This window comes from Hipposideros armiger, unplaced genomic scaffold, assembly GCF_001890085.2.
Source record: "Hipposideros armiger isolate ML-2016 unplaced genomic scaffold, ASM189008v1 scaffold_378, whole genome shotgun sequence".
In the NCBI taxonomy this organism is placed as follows: domain Eukaryota; kingdom Metazoa; phylum Chordata; class Mammalia; order Chiroptera; family Hipposideridae; genus Hipposideros; species Hipposideros armiger.
In genome coordinates this window covers 1,012,867-1,033,680 of record NW_017731728.1, presented here as the reverse complement: position 1 = coordinate 1,033,680, position 20,814 = coordinate 1,012,867, and the positions used below count along the sequence as shown (strand labels likewise).

Below are 20,814 nucleotides of genomic sequence, written 5' to 3'. Positions count from 1 at the left end.
CTGAAGAACAAAACGACAGCAACTTGTCTGTTCCCCTTCCCCAATTCCCCAATAAAAATCTTAAAAAAAAAAAAAAAGACTGGGCTTAAGAAGGGAGACTGTGGTCAAATTTTGAAAATGGGACAAAAACCCCGACGTTGCATCAGGACATAGCAGATGTAGATTCCAGAATCGACCCCGGAATGCGCATGTGCTGGAGAGAAATTCAGCAGGAAGCACAAAATAGTCCACCACCCAGTTCCGGCGGCCGGGTCTGTCTGAGACTTCAAGGCATCCCGGGCTTAGAAGGGACTCTTCAGTGTCCGTTTGAAGAACCAGAGCTGTGTCTGATCCTTCTCTCCCCTTCCGCCTCCCATCCACTCCGTGTGGGGAGGAAGGAGCCAAGGTTCCATCTTCCACGCATCTCTCTTTTCCCTCCACACCTCCCTGGAGAAGCTTCTTAGGTTTCGCCTGCACGCATTTATCGATCAAATGCAAGCTGCAATACCTGATCCTGCCATGGTCCTAGATTTGTTTTTGAAGGTCATCAAGTGCATTTTGGGGGAAATTGAATATGGACCATATGTTAGATAATAGCATTAGAGCCATGTCAAACTTCCTGGGCGTGGTAATGTCACTGTGGTTATGAGAATGTCCTTGTGCCTGGGAGATCCGAGCTGAAGCTCAGGGGTGAAGTGTCATGATGTGCAGCTTACTCTCAAATGGTTCAAAAAATGTATGTGTGAATGGGTAGTGTATGCACCTATGTATAACATATATAACATCCATACATGCAGTAATTTATGGAGAGAGATAAAGGAATTGGGCAAAATGTTAGCAACTACCAAATCTAGTAGACAGGTAAAAGGTAGACAGGTTTTTGGTGTTGTTTTTTTTTAGCTGAGTCATCCTGCTACCTGGCGGCATCTCAGCAGCTTCTCAGATTGGGCCATAAATCGAACCGGCGACCCTGTTGTTCAGAGCTTGCTTAACCAACTGAGCCACTCCGTCGGCCCCTAAAAGGTAGACAGATATTAATTAAACCGTTCTTGCAAGTTTCTATAGATCTGACGTTTTCCAAAAATAAAACAATGGCGTGTGGGGGCAGTTATTGAGCACCTACTGTGTGCTAGGCAGTGTTCTGGGCTCTGTGACCCGGCCTTCTTTTCCAGCCTCTCCTGTTTCCAGCCAAACCTGACTCCTGCATGGTCAGTAACAATGATTTTCTCCTCCTGCCCCAGTTTAGTTCTGTCCCGTGAGGATTTATTTATAGGGTAGCCACTCAAACTGATACAAACTCTGGGTGTGTCCCTGCCCTCTAGATGCTCACAATCCTGTGAGGGGACAGACGTGGCAACAAGTCATCTCACTACAGCGTTGTGGGCGCGGTGGCCGAATGGGAGCACAGAGCAGGGGCCCGACGACACTGCCAGGTGTCCCCTTGTGTCTGGAAGAACGAACAGATGGGCACGGCTCGGTATCTGAAAGAAAACAGACCCGTGAGGAGCTGGTCATTAACACTCAGAGACTCCTGGCCTGGGAGGTGGGACGTATGTGCACTCACTTCTTCCCAAAGGTTGCCTTCTGGAGTCAGCCTGCAGCAGACACTTGGAAGTCCCTACTCACAAAGGACCCTTCCCTTTCCCTCCACTGGGCTCTGCTTCTTTCGGCTGCTGCCCCTTGTCGTGAGGTAGGGGAGATCTCTGTTTCTAACTTGTCTTCTTCAAAGTGGCACCTACAAACCTACCAACCAACAAATCGCTCTCTTGCTCACAGAGACCCTCTCTAGCACAAAGATGCTGTGCTCTATGCTAAAATAGCTCCCCATCCCTAGAGATGAGGGTGGGGAGAAACAAAAGGGCGAAGGGGCTGAGGGGGACACAGAGCCCTTCATACCACACTCTCCTACTGTGGTATGTCTTTGAGCCCTCAAACGGGGATTTCAGTTTCCTTCCCCATGGATGAGTTGGGAAGCTTGAAGGACGGAAGGTGAGCAGCCTGTGCTTTGTTCCCCTAGTCGCACCTGCCACCAGGATGGTGTCGTCCCTGGGTTGAGGCATTCAGTGGAGTCAGCCCAGATCCCCGCACTTCTCGAGGACTCGCTGGGAGCTGTGCCTGAGTTCTCCCAGTGATGGAGGCAAGTGTTGTTCCAGAAGAAAAGCAGAGAAAAGGCTTTCCGGGTACCAGAACCCTGGGCTTTGGGATTTCAAAGCCCACGGCCAGAGATGTGTCAGGATATTACAAGAACTGCGCTGTCCAATACAGTAGCCACCTATGGTTATTCAAGCTTAAGCTGAAATTAGTTTAAATGAAATAGAACTAAGAAATTCCATTCCCCAGTCTCACCGGTCACAATTCAATTGCTCAATAGCCACATGTGGCTGGTGGCTACCATACTGGATAGCGGAGATATTACAGAACAGTTCCATTATCTCCAAAAGTTCTGGTGGACAGTACTGCCTTTGAATGAAAGGCAGGGAGATTTGTCTGTTTGGGCCACTGCAGTTGCACGAGGGCCTAGACCAGTGTCTGGCACATAGGACAGTGATCAGTACATTTTTGTTGAAGGAATACTAGAGCCGGTTTTCCATCCCATCTATCCTTTCACCCAACTGATCTCAGCTAGATAGAGTTTGTCCAAACTGGGGAGGAAGGAAAGAAAGCGGAGAGAACGGGAGAGAGGGAATCTTAGACATCCGTGGATAAATCCCTGAGAAGAGCTCGGAGGCCCTGCTGGCCACCCCACCCTGAGCTCTGACATGACATAGTTTTGGGGGTGGGGGAGAGAAAGGACCCCAATAGGTTGGTGAATCCAAGAGTAAGAGGGGTCTTGCACCTGCTCCCAAAGAATGCCATGGACCACGCCAGACTTTCTCCACACCCCGGCACAGGGGCGGAGCCCAGGAGAGCCAACACTGGGGTGTGCCCAGGGGTGGGGTCTGAGACATCCTTCGAGATTTCCACTCACCCAGGTCCAGTTTGGTGTGCAGAGCTGAGGAATGAATTTGAGTAGCAAGGAAGAGGTGAAAGGTGTTGAAAAGCCCAGCTGAGTTCCCTGTGACTCCGAAGGGGTGTGAAAAGGTAGATGAGGCTGAGGGGTGAGGCTGAGGGGGTGCCGCTGTGCTCTGTGTGAGCTCACAGCCTGTGAGCACGCAGGATCGGATGTCTCACTGGATGCCAGACAGGAAAAGTATGGATGACCAAACACCAGACGTCCCTGATCCCCTCTCCTCATGCCCCTGGCCCATCAGGAGCCCTCTATAAAATTAGAGGCACCTCTGGAGAAAATGGCCGGGGGGGTCCCTGCGTTAACAGAGATTAAGTTCTTGCTACTTGATAAGCAAAGGGCTGGAAACAGAATTGGGCTTGATTATACAAAAGTAAGGAAGTTAACATTTCTTGGACATCTAAGTTTGCATCCTGACATTGTACCCACTATTTCAGCATTCTTTGCTTTTTTTGATGACACTGTAAGAATGTATTATTTGTGTACACTTAAAATGAATTTATTCTATGATTCCACTTGTATGAGGTACCTAGAGTAGTCAAGTGCATAGAGACTTGCTTCAAGGTTACCTAAGCAGTGACAGAAGAGAGGCTTGAACTCATGACTGCCTAACGTCACAGTCGGACCTCGGCACTTAGAGTCTACTGTTCAAAATGCTGCTCGGGGAAGTTTGTCTGATAGCTGATTGAAAGGTGTAGGGAAAGACATCAGATAGAGAGGCCACTGTAGTAAAAACAGCATATAGTGCCGAGGATGGACCAACGCGGTTATAGTGGGGATGGAGAAGAAAGGGTTTACTTTTTTGGCACCTCACAGGGCTTCTAAATAAAGCTCACGGCTTGGTGACTTCCTGGGTGTAGGGGATGACTATGTGTCTCACCTGGAAATAGAAAGAAGGCTGGTAGCCCTGAGACATAGCTTTTCTCCAATGCCTAGTTTGACAGTACACTCGACATTCTATTATAGATGATCTAAACCTCTAGGTGTGCCAGCTGCGCAAAGCACCTACTCAGGGGCTGGTCACGCACTATATAAGGGCAAGCCAGCTTCAAAGGCCACTGAAGAGGCCAGAGTAACAAAAGCGTGGAGGGCGCACACCCAAGCCTGTCTCAGGAGCCTCGCGTCCCCGAGGCGGGTGGGCACCACAAAGGGAAAGGTGGGGCTCGTCCCAGAACTACAACTCCCAGAAGGCGTGCGGCGGGGCACCGACGTTTCCGGCCAGAGCCTATTTCCGGTCTCTCGGCTGCTGACGCTCGCTTCCGGTCTTGGTGGCTCCGGAAAGGCTCTTGGGATGAGCGCGGTGAGTCTCGAGGGCTTAGGGCTGCTCGCCCGAGGGGGAAGCGTCTCGTGTCCGCACGTCACCCAGCGGCTGAGGGTCAGCTCGGGGAGGGCGGGCAGGCGCGAGGGCGCCGCGGGAGGACGTGTCATCGTGGCGGGGGGGAGGGGCAGAGCGGACAGCCCCCGGCGGGACCCAGCCAGGGAGGGATGTGGCGGGCAGCACCCCGCGAGCGCGCGGTGGGGGTCCCAGGGGAGCTGGGCGGAAGGCGAGAGGGCAGCGGGAAGACAGCAGCCGAGGGGACTCCCGTGTCAAGGGAAGCGGGAGGCGGCCGCAGGTCCGAGATGGGCCGAAATCGGGCCCCAGAGAGAGGAGAGCCCTAGCTCTGGCCACATGCTGTCATCTCAGATGACCCCACCAGCTGGGGAGCACTCCGGGCCCCCCGGCAGAAAGAGGGCCGCGGACATGCTGGCGCTTAGACCGATTTTCCGCGGGCTTGCCGGGCGGAGACGGTAGGAGTCTCGCGCGTGGGTCTGCTGCGCCCGCGGCTTCTGCACTGCCCTGTGGAACGGGCTGCTGCTTTTCATGGTAGACGTTGTCATGAAGGCGTGTCAGGGAGGTTTTGGTAATTGTACAGGCTTGGATTGACCCCTCACTTGGCTTTTTTCTGCACAGATGAGGCTGCTGGCATTGGTGGCCTTGGCGCTACTTGCTGTCACTCAAGCAGAGGAAGGAGCCCGGCTTTTGGCCTCCAAGTCACTGCTGAACAGATACGCGGTGGAGGGCCGGGACCTGACCTTGCAGTACAACATCTACAATGTTGGCTCCAGGTGAGGAGGCTCTGGGCTCCAGGTGGGGTCCTTTTCAGGCTTCTTAGATGCCCCAGGTGGGAACAGGGACCAGTAGGGGAGTCATCTCTGGGAGTCCTCCAGCAACAGGTGTCGTGAGTGAAGGAATATACTGCTGTACCTAAGTTTGGAGCATAAGGACATTCTCACCTGAGCTGCAGGCATTGTGGTGAAACAGGGAGAGGACGAGGAGAAGGCAGAAAATGTGGGGTCCTTTGTTACCTCCCGGGTTAGCGCCCCTGCTTCGTCTCATTAGCCTGTATGCATTTTGGTTGCGTTTTTTCATTTTGTTCCCTTGAATTTTGTCTGTCATATGTATCTGGCTCCTACTCCTTTCTTTACACACACACACACACACAGACACGCACACGCACACATACATACACATACACATGGAGAAAACGGGGGCAGGAATGGGTTTGGGCCCATTCCTTCCTAGATACCTGTGTATTTTGGTGTCTTGGAGCCATAGAATCCAGCCCTTGACCTGGATTCTTCTGTGCAACAAGCTACCGTGTGACTTTCAATCTGTCTTCTGTAGTTCTGAGTTTTGTGGGCAGGCGGGCAGACTCAATTGCTGGTTGCTTCAGTTTCGTGTCCACAACTTTCTGACCCTTTCAATTGCCTCCGTTTTCTAGTGCCGCGTTAGATGTGGAATTATCCGACGACTCCTTCCCGCCGGAGGACTTTGGCATTGTTTCTGGAATGCTCAACGTCAAATGGGACCGGATTGCCCCGTATCCTCTTGACACTGGGTGATGAAGGCTGGCAGCGGGGGAGGGAACGTTGCCAGCAAAGCAGCAGGCTCCCTGCAAACAGTGCAGGTGTGCGTGGCCATTCTTCTGTCAGCTCTCTCTGTAAGACGGGGCAAGAGAGACACTGGTGACAGCTGTGTGATTGTGATCTAGGGTGGACCTGAGGAAGGAGGTTACTGGAGTTCAGGTTATAAGGCCCTAAAACATACTCTATTGGGAAGATGTAGGCGCTTAGAAAGATGTTCGGCCGCGCAAGGATGTATAAGGTGCTTTTAAAAGAAATTCAGTTGGATGCTAACAGGTGAGCTCCTAACGCCTCTTTACTTAGTCAGTGAGTCTCTTGTTGTGATCTGTCTGTTATTTCCTGAGTGTGTTTTTTTTCCCTTGTGAATGGAAGTATGTTTAGATTCTGATGAGAGCCTGTTCTCTCTGTGTTTTTTTTTTATTTTGTAATTACTTTCTTCAGTTATAATCCATGAAAGATTTTCTGTGAGCTTAAGTGACTGATTTTTCATCCACGACATAATATTACTTTGAAAGTTCACTTCAAAAACCTTGATACTGAGTGCATCGTTGAGCCTTCAAACTTGGCTAGAAAGACATCATATTGTGCCCCACACGTTAGGCTTGCAAGAAAGCCCCCGTGTATTATTCTTGCAGAGTATTGCAAGTATGACACCACCACATGGGTCGGCAGCTCTTTTTGTGAATGGTGCATTTGGTCCACAGGTTGAAAGGCTGTTGCAGCTTGCGCTCCATCTGTTTCCCTTCCTTAACTCGTGGGCCAGTGCTAGCAATGTGTCCCACACCGTGGTCCTGCGTCCCCTCAAGGCTGGCTATTTCAACTTCACCTCAGCAACCATTACTTACCTGGCGCAGGAGGATGGGCCCGTTGTGGTGAGTTTCCCAGACCCCTGGCTGGACGGCTCTCAGGTCTGCTCTCCTTTGAAAGTCCTTGCAGAAAATGCTCAAAGCAGCCGCTAAACTCGGGGGAAGATAAGAAGGATCAGAAACTTGGGCTGTTGTCCGTAGGAAGGAAGTGCGTTGCCAAGTGTCGAGCCCGAGAATGAAGCGATGGAAATGGACGGGAGGGGAGCACTGCGGCAGCCCCTTCCTCCCCGTTCCTGCTGCTTTGCTTTTAATTTGGAATGTGTCATCTACTGCCCCATTTACTGCCGTTCTCGCCCTTCCAGTTCCTCTGTGCTGCTGTCACATGATTCCCCGTCTCCTCTGCTTCTATGTCTTTCCCTTGCTTAGAACGCTCCTGCTTGTTGCTCCAAGGCCGAGCTTTGCTGCCTGTCGTTCAGGAGCCTCCAGTGTCCAGCTGTTCTCTGCCACTCGACCTGAAAAGACCCTCCATCCTAACGAGACCAAGTCGAGGGCCGGCTGAGTGGCTCAGTTGGTTAAGAGCTCGCTCAAGAGTTTGAGCTCTGAGCAACAGCAGTTCGATTCCCAGCCCGAGCTGAGCAGCCGCTGAGCTGCCAACAGGTAGCAGGATGGCTCAGCTAAAAAAAAAAAAAACTGTGCTAACGAGACCAAGTCCCTTCCTGCCTGCCTCCCCCCACCCATGTTGTTGTTTCCACTTTGCCCTTGTTCTCTGTGTAAGCTGCTCTCTCCTTTACTTCAGTATCCAAGGCCTTCTCGAGACCCAGCCGTGCGCTGCCACTCTGCATTTCTGGCTTCTGCTGTTACATCTCCTCCTGCTCTTTCCTCCTCGGTCTTTCAATCACCACCCGTCGTCTGCGTCTAAACTTCCGCAGCTTAGAGTCTGTGCCGCTTGAACTTTTAATTATTTACTGTCCTCAGTAGCTCTCTTTCTCAGGTGTAGGCCTTTCCCCCACCCCCGCCTCCCAATTTAATTACACACTCCTTGAGGCCAGGGACCGTGCCTTAGATAGCTCTCTGTTCCACATGTATAATAGAAACACACTAATAAACAGTCTTTTGATTGATGATGTAAAGTCAACAGACGTTTCTTGAGCCCCTGCAGTGTGCCGGACTCTAGGGAATACCAAGAAGATTAAGACACTTAGGTCATGAGTTTATAAAGGCCTCAGACAGGACCATACAAATGGGCTGTAGGTCACTTAGGGAGGTGCCAGTAAGGAAGGAACCGAAAGAGCCAACCACAGAACGAAAAGAAACGTAAGATCCTCTCACATTCAGTGCACTTTCTGAATGCTCTTTTTTAATAAGCCTGTGGAACCATATTTTTGTCATCCTAACCACACTGGTACACTTGGGTCATTTCTGATTTCAGAACCAACTTTTGGACTCTTTGGTTCTACCTGGTGTTTGATGGGTTAAAAGACCCAAAGTCAAAGGCACAGCTGCCACTTTAGAGCAAAGTTGTTTGCTGTGGACTCCGAGTCTTGGCCTCCTCTCCATGACAAAGGAATGTGGGCCAGGCGCAGCCCTCTGCTAGTAATGTGCATTTCGATAGGGCTTTCTACGTTTCAGAATCTTGCTCATTTCATCTGAGAAGAGTATTTCCACTTGAGGAATAAGGAGTGACTGCCAAACGCAAGCCATTCCATTCCACACTTGGCCCCCAGAGGTGGTGAGCAAGTCTTTCCAGAGTCTGAGGCTGAGGGGGAAGGCTTTGGTTTGGAGTCCAGCTGCATACCTGGCCTGCCTTGTTTAGTAAATGCTCATAAAGTCAGGTCTCCAGGCTCCAAACTTTCTCCTTAACAGCGAACTGAGAGTCATCCACCCTGCCTTTGTTCAGAAGCGTTTCCTCATTTTGAAGCTCTTAAGAATCGAACCGTAGAACCTGGCCCGCTGGGCCTGCCCCTTCTCGGATGCGAAAGTGGGACTTGCCCTAACTAACGCCCTTCTTTTCTTCTTTCCAGATTGGCTTCACCAGCGCCCCGGGGCAGGGAGGCATCCTGGCTCAGCGAGAGTTTGACCGAAGATTCTCGCCCCACTTTGTAAGCTGCACAGGGTTTCTTATCATCCCCCTGGGATTACAACACCCTTCTGCTTCTGGGACTTCTTAGCTTCCTAGACGATTTGTGTCATTGGTTGGTTCTTGCCATATCTGGTTTTTGGTGTCTGATACAGCCATCAGATACCCTGATTTAACCATGATTAGAGAGTTTTGGTAATGAGATCACAGTTGCCCGAACCAGAACACTGCCCCTTTCTGCCTCAGCCTCGAGTAGAGCCCCACCTTGGATCCCTGGGTCAATTTTGAGATTTAAAAGACTATCTGCTTAGATTCAGAGAGTCCAAAGCATCGGGAAGGTGAAGTGGGAATTTGGCCGTGGTCTAGGAGAGACTTTTTTGAAGATTGGCTTAACCCACTGATTGAGGAAATTCGTTTATTCATTCATTGAGTGAATAATTATGAAGTTCCTAATTAAGTGCTTCTTGCTATGCTTTGCTATGGGAAATGGTGACCAAGACACAGTTCTTTCCATTGAAGATCTTAGGGGCTCAGAACAAGTCAGGGGGAGAGAAAGTGACAGATCATCTACAAGGTGTGGGAGGTGCGTGTGGCAGGAACGTCCAGCCTGGTCTCAGGGTCGGGGGCTTCCTGGAGGAGGTGACGTTTAACCAGTCAGAGAGGCGGTCAGGAGGGCCCAGCACCCTAGGAAGAAGGAGCAGCTCCCAGCCTCGGGAAGCCCGGCACAGTCCGGGAATGGCAAGTAGTCCAACGAGGCCGGAGGGCAGCCGTGAGGCGGAGGAATGGGGGCTTGGTGGGGGCGGAAGTGGGGTTAGAGCACAGAGGCTAGACTGTCAGGGCAGGACGTGGCCATCTCCTCCTCAGAGATGGTCTGGGAGGGAAAACCTTCTCTCCCGGTCTGGGTTAGGTCAGGTGAGGCCTTGGCCTCACAGCTTCCGAGGTGGGTTGGTCTTCAGAGAGCCGTTCTCTGAGGAGCGGTCACAGCGGAAGTGCTGCTTGAATCTGGGGTGGGGCTGCTCCCTTTCTGGTCCTCCTGCGCCCTGCCCCCCTCCCCCCATCCTAAGCAGGCCTTTTGTCTTCCGCAGCTGGACTGGGCGGCCTTTGGGGTCATGACCCTTCCCTCCATCGGCGTCCCCCTGCTCTTGTGGTACTCCAGCAAGCGGAAATACGACACTCCCAAAGCCAAGAAGAACTGAGTGCGGTGTCCACAGCCCTCCCTTCCCGAGAAATCCAGGTGCTTTCTAGACTCCAGAGGGTACCTCAGATGCAGCCCCCGCCCTTAGCCCCTGGCCGCCTCCTGGATGCCGCCCTGCTGTCAACCAGAGTGAAGGACCAGGCCTAGGAGTCCAGAGAGCCTCCTGGGTTCCCTTCCGAAGCCATACAAACAGGACTGCCTTCGGCAGCCGCCTGGAGCCTACGGGGCCTTCTGGCGCGCCCGAGGAGCTGTGGGGTGTGCTGCTGGCAGCGTGATGCTCTCCCAGGGGCGCAGGAGGGGCTCTGAAGACTGCCTGACACCAGCCCGGTCTCCTGCCCTGCCCTCAGAAGAGGGAGAGGGGTAAAACGAAAGCTGTGGGACTCTTGGGGGCTACCCAGTCTCTGCTCTGGGTTAGGGAAGTGCTTACCAAATGGGGTTTTCTAATAAAAACAAATGCCACACCGACGTGTCCATTTCCTCACCAGCAGGGTGGGCACAGCTTGGAGCTGAGGCCTGAGCGCTGAGTCCCTGCCTCATGGCTGTGGGCTCGTGGGCCCCGTTCCCACCCGAACCTGCCCCCTTTTCAGCACCCGTGCTTCCACCCGGAATTTCTGGCCCTGTCCTCGTCGCCAGTCACGTGTCCTCCTAGACCTTCCTTGCCTGGTAGCCCCTCTCCACAGCTCGAGGAGACCGATGGGGAAAGATGGTCTGCAGATAAGCAGCTGGTGCCGGGCAGGCAGGCTGGTCTCTATTCACCGACTGGGCAAGGCTGCCTTACACCTGACTCGAGCCCTTCTTGCTTATTTTTCATGCCCCCGCCCTGAGCTCAGGCTGGGCCGGAGTGCCTGGGTGCCCCGGCCTGTCCCGTGAGCACGGCCTGCGGAGAGGCAGTGGTTTCGCTGCGGCGGCCGTGGGGAGAGGCCTCTCTGAGCTGAGCGTGTCCGGCCCAGGAATGCCGTGGTCGAGAACAGCCTCCCAGGCAGGAGAGAAACCCAACAAACGCCTGCTTTGTTCCTGCCACCAAGTTGCCCAGTTTAGATTCTGTTGGGGATGGGGGTGCTGCCCAACCGGTTTAACCTTTCCTTCGCCCAGCAGTGGAGTCTCTGGGCCCCAGGAAGGATGAAAAGGACATGGAGACAGCGGGAAGCTGCGAGTGGAGTAGCCCTCCACCAGCTCACCTCCCTCCTTCAGGGGCTGCGCCTCGGACACCCCAGGACGGCCCAGGTGAGGGCGAGGGTACGTTTGCTGGGTCCGTGTGCTCCTGGTGGAAACCTGAGACGTGCTAGAATGGGGGAGAAAGTGGGTCAGAGCATGGGGTTGAGCCCTGCGTAGGGAAGGGAAAGGGGGCTGGTTCCATGCGTGTCGTCTCGCTCTCCAGGACGATGAAGACTGTGAGGTGTTAGTCTTCGGAGCAGGGACCACACTGTCCCATCGTGTGATCTCCACTGGAAACAGGATGTGGAGTTAACATGTAGGAGGAGGCCACCTGCTTTAGAGGACAGGCTAAGCTTCACTGGGAGGTGACCCGAGGTGGCTTCCTCAGTCTGAACTTGGAGGTGCGCCCTCCCCGAGAGCCGGGCAGTCTTTACCTTTCCTTGTGGAACTCAACACTGTGTCCTGGCCAGTGGTTAGGATGGAGGACGCTGCGGGGGTCGGGGGGAGGACCCAGACCTGACGGACGGCAAGAGATGCACTGTGACAGCACATAGTATCCCAGGCACCTTGCAAAGGGGCCAAAACCAGATCCTTCATCTCTGGAGAAACCCACTTCCTCAGAGTCAGCATGGAATGTGGGCCTCCAGTAAGTCGTGGGCTTGGAGACCATAAGAGCCTCAGATCTACAGACAGGCTTCGCTGGAATGGTCGGCTTTAGGATTGAGCCCTCTTAACTTCCTGAGGTAATTTGAGTGGCAGCCGGCCCTCCTCCACTCCAGGGAACCACTCTAGGGAGGTGGGAACCCTGAGTCCCCGACTGCCTGCTGGTCTGCACGGCAGAGGGACAGTGAGCCCAGGTCCCACATCCTTCCTGGAGGTTGGGTACCAAACAGAGGAGCTCCTCCCTAACAGGCAATATAGAGAGTAGCCCAGCCGCCATCTCGTTCCAGGTCCCACCCTGGAAACCAGCTGTCTGTCCCTCCCACGTCATCCAAACTTTCAGCTGGCCCCTGCACACCCACACACCCACCCAGCCCTGGTACCAGGAGGAGCCGGGAACCCAGATCTCCACCCCCTTCACAGGCTAGGCCTTGCGACTCTGCCTAAAGAAAGCTGATGGGAGACGGGTGTTAAGAAATTCCATGGAACTGGGAGTAATGCAGCCATTCAGGAAGTCCTGCAGGCTCAGGGTGGTGGAATTAGCACGGACCACAGGCAGAGGCTGCAGTGCTGGGCGTCTCCCCCCCATCCACCACCCACTGGGTTGGACCTCAGGTAAATCATGCCTCCACCCCACCCACGTGCCCTGAACAACCATGAGGTGGTCTAATTAGAGGATCTCTGAGGACCCCACACCAGTAAAACGGGGCAGATGTTGGCCCTGTGTTCCTGTGATGTGAGAAGCAACCCCTGTCACCCATCACGTGGTTTGGGGCCCAGCCAAGGAGGGAAGGGCACGGTTCCCACATTTGCAGCAACAGCCGTCTTCCTGTCACCCAGAGTAAGAGCTGTCGAGCAGGCATAGACCATGGGTAACCTAATTTAAGCCTCTCCGTTAATGGCCAGGAGAGCACAGAGTGAAGGGCACACAGCAGGCGGCAGCTCGCCCATTCACTGTCTGACTAGTGTGGGAGCAGCATTTATGTTGCCGCGCGCACATATTTCATGTGACACCCCCATTTTACAGATGAGGAGACGAGGCTAATGGGTCGCTTCTCCAAGGCCCCATAACGAGTGGGTTGGCAGCTCCAGCCAAGGCCTTGCAACCCCAGCGGGGCCGGCAGGAGGGGCTCCTCATTACATCAGGAAGTCCAGTGTCTGCCCACGCTGTCCTCTGCCCCAGGGAAGCAGTGAGGGTGAGTCAGCCCCCCAAGCCGTTATCGGGGCAGGGATGGGGGAGCTGGTCAGATATCCTGCGCCCAGTTTGCACAAGCTGGAGGGAGCCGTGTGTGTGTGTGTGTGTGTGTGTGTGTGTGTGTGTGTGTGTGTGTGTGTGTGTGTGTGTGCTGAGCTGTTGGTCTCCCGTTCCTGTTGGCCGAAGCGGAGTTCTCCTGAGAGGTGGCTGCCCTGGTGAGGGCTCCTCCCTGTGTGTCCTTCATCACAGAAAACACAGTCTGCTCCCTTGCCGTAACCTGCCCCTTAAAGGGGCCAACAAGCAGTTTCGAAGCCACGTTTGAGAGAGGGCACAGGGCCTCCCTGACCCCAGTAGGACCTTGCTGTTAAGTAGGTTACCAGCTGTAGGCCATTCCCTGAGATGTTCTCTTTCCCCCTCAGCTCCACCGAGTCCCCCGTTGGAGTCAGGGAGGAGGCTCCCTGGACACCAGGCTCCCCCACATTCTCCCCACAGGGTGACCTCTGCTTGGCTTCCCCTACCTGTTCCCCCTTGAGCCTGAAATCTGGTAGCCGCCCTTTGTCCAGGGAATGCTGAGGACAGGAGACTCAGGAACCTTGGGGACCAGCAGTGGCACCCAAGGGGTTAAAGGCCTGTGCACACACTGCCCAGGGTGTTTGAAGTGGGGCGGGGAAGGGAAGGGCCAGAGGAGTTGAAGAGGCAGCCGGTCTGGGCTGGACGGGAATGAGTCCCCCCTGTCTCCTATGCAAACTTCTGGACCATGAGCCGTTCCCTTAAAAGCAGCAAGCAAGAGGCACCCCCAGTAAGGTGCTGGGCTGGGATCTTAGAGGGGCTACCTGGAGCGGGACTTTGTCCTACCTTGACGTCCAGCTGAGGGCAGGAGCAGGTGCCCTACCTTTGGGATATCTCCCAGGTCTGGTGAGTTGACCTCTCCGCTTTCCCTGGGTCGGCACCCTGAGAATGGGCATTCCCCCAGAAGCAGAGACCTTCAGGCACCCCAGGAAAGGGCAGAATCGTTCGTAGCTTCTCCACCAGCCTCCTGCATTCAGCTCCCACTTTTAATTCAGGGGGCATCGTGCATGCGTGCGTGCGTGCGTGTGTGTGTGTGTGTGTGTGTGTGTGTGTGTGTGTAAGTGTGCAAATAGAGAGTCACAGGTATGGCCAACAGTTAACGCTACTTGTGTGACAAGTGATGCTAAGCCCTTTATATACATTCTTAATCTTTATGGTCCGGTGGGGTTGATGTACCACAGTCCCTGCATTAAAGAGGAGGTTTAGAGACGCTAGAGAACTAAGGCTTGTCAGTCGGGGTAAACTGTAGGACTGGGCTTCAGACTCAAGTCCCTATGACACCATACTGTCCTCTGATCTCTTTTCTTACATGGGAGGTGTGGACGGGAAGCATAGCTCTGGGGTTTCAAAACCTCGCTCTCCTAATTCATTCAGGGTCTCCTTCCTCTAGTGCCTAACATTGTTCCTTTATCGCTGTGGGTTCACTGTGAGATTGAAAAGGCCACCATCTCAGAGCTGAGAGCTGGGGACTTCCCGATTTCGGAAGACCCCATCCACCAGAGTGGGGCCTCCTCCTTTGTCTGTGCCCTGGGATCTGATGGGTTAATTCCCTGTGACACGGTGGCCAAAGTCTTCTCAGGTGTGTCCTTCTGAACCTCAGACCCTCTCCCGCCCCACCCTTCTGGCACAGTACCCAGAAGGCATGCCAAGAAACTGGCAGGAGGCAGGAGACGGGTGGTTGTCTGGCTCGCCCGCCATGGGGTACCCTGGGTCCCCATAAGCATACAGGTCCAGCAGAAAGGAAGAAGGCAGCTTTACAAACTACGTTTGGTTTGCAAACCAATTTTAAGCAGCAGCAGCAGCAGAAGAAGAAAAGGTGGAAGCCCAAAGCAGCCAAATTCCTGGCAGATTTGTGAGCTGAGTAGGTGGGGGTGATTTCAGGTGGGTGTTTGAGATGCCCGGCCGCTGACCCGGTGGGAGGAGGTGTGGTGAGCTCAGGGGCCTAAGGATGCCTGACTTTGGCTTTGAACTTCGGAATTCAGCCCTCACCACGAAATCAGCGACTCTGCCCTGTGGGCCCTGGAAGTAGGCGGGAGCCTCTCAGGAGGCACCTGCACGCTGATGTGGGCAGGTGGCGAGTGGCTGTGCTTCCCGTGTCCCTCTAAGGGATGGCACACATGTCCCACCGCTGTGTTCATGCACAGACCCTTCTCTCTACACCCTCCGGCTTTCCTTTGATTTGGGGCATTGGACGGGAAAGCCAGAGAAGGAAAGTGAGTTCCAGGGAGTTCCAGGGTTCAGTACATGGCAGTCCGGTGTGTCTCACACCGGGAGACAGAGTGGTGATGTGACCAAACCGGGGACTCGGGTGCTAGGAGCTGCCATACAAGGGGTTTTCCAGGGAGCAGCTGGGCAGGAACTGTGGTTGCCAGGGTCTTCATCTGCGGCGGAGAGAAGCCCCTCTTTTCTCCAAGAAGCCTGCTCTCTTTGTGGGACACTGTTGGATTAATGGTTTACTTTCTACAGGAGAAGCAGCAGGTAGGTTAAATTTTGAACCATCAAAGGGTTTTCTATGACCCTGTCCCCACCTCCCGCCCCTGGGGCTAGGAGATCCGGAGGAGAGGCCAGCAGACCATGTCCTCAGGCCTCTTTCTCCCATCCTTTATTATCTGGTTCTTTGGGTCTTCCCCATTGTTGGCCCCCTTCAGGAGATTTAGGGCCCCAGAGCCAGACCCAGGAGCACTCCCAGCCAGGACACAGAAGGGCGGTGTAGTTGCCAGCAGCAGTTCCTACCTGCCATGTTTGTGGGCAGCAAACAGGCAGAGCCCTCCCTGCCCCCATGGCCTCAATCAGGTTTCTAAGCTAACAGAGGGAATAGAGAGGACAAAGTTAACTTGTTTGGAGCCCCCAGAGACTTTAAATTTCTTTTGGAAGTTGCTTCCTTTCTTTGGCTGGGGCGGGGTGGGGGGTGGGGGTGAATAACAATGTAGCCAGATTTCTCTCTAAGACACTGGCTCTCTTTGGGAACTAGTCTTGGGCTTTCAGAAAAGAACTCTGGCTCTGTGCTGTGATGGGTTTGCTGCGAAAGCTCAGCTCCACCTCCACCTCCGGCAGCCCTGTGACCTGGAGCAAGCTACTGGACCTCTCTGTGCTGCCGTTTCTTCAGATGGAGAATAGGGATAATGCTAGATTGTGAGGAGCCCACAGGCATGGGCACTCATGGGTTAACTCGTCTCCCTGTAGGTTCTGGGGGCTGGGGGAGGGATGGCTTTGCTGGAGTCTTCAAAGCCTGCCTCCCCCCCAGCGTGAGGCCTGGTTGGTGTGCAGTGAGCCTTGATTTGATGGCTCTTTTCCCTCTGTCTGAAACACCTCGATACTCAGCTGCTAGAAATCAGGAGTCTGCAGACTTTTCTGTAGAGACCCAGTTGATAAGTATTCAGGCTTTGGGGGCCACATGCATGGCCTCTGTCACAACTGCCAGCTTTCTTGCTGTAATGCAAAGAGCCACAGACCACATGTACATGAAAGAGTGCAGCCGTGTTCCAAAAAAACAAAACAACAACTTGATTTATGAGCACTGAAATTTGAATTTCATATAGTTTTTATGTGTCCCAAAGTAGAATTTTTCTTTCGGTATTTTTCCCCCCAACGCTTTGAAAAAGGACAGCTTCATCAGGGACCCAAAGCACAGCTGTCTTCTTGCTCTGGGCGTGTTTACTCTGTTCTATCAGAAGTTATTTATGACCATTAGTCCCTGACACGATTGCGATGCATCATCCCATGGGTTGTTTATTCTCTTTCTTCCGAGAGGACGGTGGGGCAACCATCTCTTCTGCTTCTGTCTTGGGCCTCCCTCCTCTCTCCAGCTCTGCATTTCTCCATTTCTCCATGCCCTGCCTTCTCTCTGCCTCTAAACAACAATAACAATAATAATAGTAGTAGGTGTTCTGTATCTAATATGGTCCAAGCACAATATTAGTCACACTACATACATTGTCACCTAGTCTGTCAGCATCCTTACAAGGCGTGACCATTTCCGTTTTACGTATGATTCTGAAACTCAAAACCATTACGTTCCCAAGGTCCTGTGGGTTGTGAAGGTGGCAGAGCTAGCCAATCTGAGGGACTTCAAAGCCACTGTGGCACCGTAAGGAAGTTATAGTCTCAGAGCTTTGGATAAGCGATGTCTCTCCCTATTAAAATAGTATATACTCCCATCGCAGCGGCGCCTGGTAGACGAGCACATCATCGATGATTAGTGCATTGGCGGAGGATGTACACTCAGAGGAGGGGGCCGGAGACACTGACGGTCTGTGTTGGTGGGAGACCCATCCAGCCTAGGGGCAGGAGGAAGGAGGAGGAAAAGGATGTGAGAACTGCTTCAACTTGCTTCCCTCCCCGTCCCCACCTCCGGCCGCTGGTCCCAGACCTAGTTCAGCATCTCCTATCTCTGCTGAGCGGAAGCAGTGATGTGACATGATGTGATCTCATTGGAACTAAATACAGCCATTGTGTGAGACCCGGCCCTGGCGGCTCCCTTGCACCATTTCCTGAGCCCAGGAGGCTTGCGGGGAGAGGGGAGGAGGCAGTGAGAGAGCTAATAGAACAGGGAAGGAAGGGGACCGTCGTGTGGGGGCGCCAGCTTGAGTGTCTCTGGGAGGGCGTTGAGGAAGCCTTGTTAAACCTCAGCTCTTTGAGGGACAGAATCAGATGATTGACATGACCGCGTGGAGGGGCGGAGTTCAGGAAACAGGAAAAACTTTCTGAGAAGTGGGAATGAAGATACAAAGACGCTCAATGGAACCCGTTTTCCCAGAGGGCAGAAACCATGCATGGCATGGCAGAGATGCTGGGGAAAAGGGTAGAGCTTTGAGAAGAGGTCAGCTTCCAGGGTTCTGAGGTGGCCGGAGAAGGGTGAGAGCTCAGGATCGGACCTGTGTGTCCAGCGGGCAGGGCGGTGGTAGGGTACCACGTGCAGCAGGTGGCATCTGCAGGATGCGTTCCGTGACTCTTGCCACATCCAGCCTTGTGGGCAGCGGTGGGACAGCAGACAGTGGCTGGGTTCAGGGGTGTCGCTCAAGCAGTTTCTCCTCTTGTGAGGTCAGCCCCAGCTCCTCAGTGCCCGCTCGGTGCCCTCAGGTTCTGTCCTGTCCCCAGTCCCCCTTCTCATCCGAGTGTGCACCTCCAGCTCTTAACGCTTTCATCCGCCCCTGCTTTGAACCCCCCCCGCCCCCAATCTCAGCTCTGCAGACCGCTGGTTGGCAGGGGCCGTAGCCTGGCACTTGGGCTCTGTCTTTCCTGCCCCTACAGACGTGCCCATCGTGTTTACAGCAGCACATCCGATGGCAGGAGGCCCGAGTCTGCAGACAAGGAGAGAGAGAATCTCTGCCGGTGGCTGCTTCGGGTCCCCTCTGTGTTGCTTCCAGATGTGACGATCATGGGCGGGCGCAGAGCCTGGGCTGCTAGCCTGAGCCTCTCTTTCTGTCATTAGACCCACCCGGCAGGGCAGCAGATGCCACCTGTGGAGGCCTGAGCACTGGCCTCCCTCCTTCCCTGAGGTGGGCAGGCACAAGCGCCCTCTCGGTAGTCCTAAGGACCCTGGAGGCAGCGCACAGGCCAGTAAGACAGGGAAACGTAGACTGGACGCTCTTGGTGTGTGAGTGTGTGTGTGTGTGGGGGGGGTAGCAACAGAACTTGGGGGGCTTGACCCCGTCACAGAAAGCCCGGGAGGAGGCAGGATTCTGGCTCTCTGTTTCCCGGCCCGCCTGGCTACTCCCAGCATCTCAGCAGCTGGGGTGTCCCCGGAGAAGAGGCGCCTGGGGGGCTCCTTCTGGCAAAAGGTCCAGCCATACAGGACCGGGAGGCGAGGTGTTGAGAGGTCTGCACAATGTGTGGGGCCCCTCCCCGCCCCTCCGCCATCTTGGGACTCTGGTATTTGGCACTTTGTCCTAGAGTGGGGCTTCACATTCTAACGTTAAGAGCGTCTGAGGGTTCTTAACTCAGAGACGCACTGAGACATGGCCAGGGGTGGTGGGCAGTGAGACCAATGTCTACCTGGGACAGAGAAGGGCCTGAGACCACTGTGCCTGATGCTGGAATCCTCTCTGCTGCTCCGTGAGGTCAGGATGGCGCCGTCCCTCCCTGTATGATCAGGGTCCTAGAAGGAAGAACCCATACGACTTCTCAGGGTTCCTCTGTCCAGACCCCTCCCTCTCCCACTTGGCCAAATCTTAAGCACTCCACCCCTCCAGACCCATTGCAAGGGCTGTCTAGGTCCCTCTGTCCCCCTTTTCTGAGTCCAGCTGGTTACGTGTGCTTGTTCCTTCGATGGCACGAGGCCTTTCGTTGAAACATCTCTTGTGGCATTTAGCATGCCCTGGCCAGTCAGTTGTGTGACTGGTACTTCTGTCTGTGTCTCAGCACGTGTCACTCACTAGACTGTGGCTGCCTTCAGGACAGGGACAAGGTCTATGTCTCTTCGCTTGCCTTGGTTTTCTGCCACAAAGGTGCCCAGAAAATGGAATAGTAACGAGTGATTGAGGATGTCATTCTGAACTGGAAAGAACACTAGTGGCTGGGAGTGGGAAACCCGGGTTCTGGGTGGATTTGCGGTGATCCTGAGCCAGTCATTGGCCAGCTCAGTAAAGGGAGTGGGGGCTCTCGGCTCTCGGCCTGGCTGACTGTGACACCTGGCCGGTTCCTAGGACCCCGAGATCTAGAACTCCACTCATGGTTCTGTCTTCTTGACTCAGGCTGGCCTGCGTGCGCCTCCCATGAACAGAGACGTCCCCGAGGTGTTCCTCGCAGGCGGAGACCCGCTGCCCCACGGCCACACTCGCCGCTGCCTGTCTGTGGTCGAATCTAGGGAGCAGCTGGAGGAGGAGGAGGCGCCACAGGAGGGCCATGGTGTCCATGCTGTGCCCCTCCAGAGGGCGGGTGCTTTCCGTGCCCACAGCCACCACTACGACCCCTTCAAAAGACATAGTTGGGGGCCAGACAGGGAGCAGCGGGATCCTCTGAGCAGGTAAATCCCTCATGTCCCTCCCCCCGCCCCCCCCCATCCTAGGCCTGGGGGAACATGCTTGGGAAGGCATGGCAGCGGTTGAGGAGACGTGGGCACCTTGTTCCTTCCCTGGAAACTCAGAACCCAGGCCTATGGCGGGCCTATGGGGAAGATGGACCCTGCCTTTGAAAATGTGGTTCTCCCTAGCAGCCCTAGCGCCTCCGCTCTACTTGTGCACAAGGCCAGATGGGGGTGGGGGCGGAGGGGGACAGATACGGAGCTGGGGTGAGTACAGGACCCCTGGGTCTTGTTGCTTCCACCTCCCACCATGGTGTCAGCGCTGGAAGGGGCTCAGGGATCACACGGCCCAATCGCCTCGTTTTACAGGCGAGGAAACTGAGGCCCAGAGCACTTTGGGAGGTTTCCTGAGAGAAGCGGGCCCCGGGTTGAGGCATGGAGTCCACCCTTTTGCCAGATCGCGGCCTGTCTGCTGGGTGCAGGCCGAGGCAGGCCCGAGATGTCCCGGGCAGCACAGGCGGAAGAACAGCTCTTCCTCAGAGGCCAGCATGTGCTTGGCAGAGCGGAAGACAGGGACCCATGTCTTCCCCCACTCCTGGAAATTCCCTGCCCACTTCCCCAAAGTCAGGGGAAGTCAGAAAGAGAAGGCCGGGGGTAGCATCAAGAATTCAGTGTGAGTGGTCGTTGTGAGGGCCTGCTAGCCATGGAAGGGCACTGTCCCCCTGCCGTCACCACGGTCCCCTTGCACAGACTCCCTTAGCTCTGGTGAGTAGACCAAGCGCCCCTGGCTCCCGGGCAGGGCTGGC

At 54.5% G+C, this 20,814-nt stretch overlaps 2 protein-coding genes across 3 annotated transcripts in view; both read left to right on the top strand.

Moving 5' to 3' along the window:
* Positions 1 to 4,212: 4,212 nt before the first annotated feature.
* SSR2 (signal sequence receptor subunit 2) lies at positions 4,213 to 10,431 on the top strand. 2 transcript variants are annotated; one of them, XM_019662590.1, is made up of 6 exons: positions 4,213 to 4,286; positions 4,938 to 5,092; positions 5,749 to 5,847; positions 6,654 to 6,762; positions 8,718 to 8,795; positions 9,859 to 10,431. In XM_019662590.1, exons 1-6 carry the CDS (start codon positions 4,278 to 4,280, stop codon positions 9,967 to 9,969), a joined length of 561 nt encoding a protein of 186 aa, XP_019518135.1. In that variant the 5' UTR covers positions 4,213 to 4,277; the 3' UTR covers positions 9,970 to 10,431. The 2 variants fall into 2 exon arrangements, with proteins under 2 accessions (XP_019518135.1, XP_019518133.1); XM_019662588.1 differs by having other exon boundaries at positions 4,278 to 4,361.
* Positions 10,432 to 13,675: 3,244 nt separating this feature from the next.
* The window catches only part of ARHGEF2 (Rho/Rac guanine nucleotide exchange factor 2), a 42,832-nt gene continuing 35,693 nt past the window's right edge, over positions 13,676 to 20,814 (top strand). The window contains exons 1-2 of the mRNA XM_019662602.1: positions 13,676 to 13,893; positions 19,740 to 20,011. Of these exons, the coding sequence (XP_019518147.1) occupies positions 19,761 to 20,011 (251 nt within the window). The 5' untranslated portion in view covers positions 13,676 to 13,893; positions 19,740 to 19,760. The remainder of the gene's footprint in view (positions 13,894 to 19,739; positions 20,012 to 20,814) is intronic.

Excerpts from the sequence above, each read along its gene's own strand:
- SSR2 (XM_019662588.1), top strand. The coding sequence starts at position 4,278 with ATGAGCGCGGTGAGTCTCGAGGGCTTAGGGCTGCTCGCCCGAGGGGGA. Across the intron at positions 4,362-4,937 it reads ACGTCACCCAGCGGCTGAGG|ATGAGGCTGCTGGCATTGGT; the intron begins GTCAGCTCGGGG and ends TTTTCTGCACAG. Across the intron at positions 5,093-5,748 it reads ATCTACAATGTTGGCTCCAG|TGCCGCGTTAGATGTGGAAT; the intron begins GTGAGGAGGCTC and ends TCCGTTTTCTAG.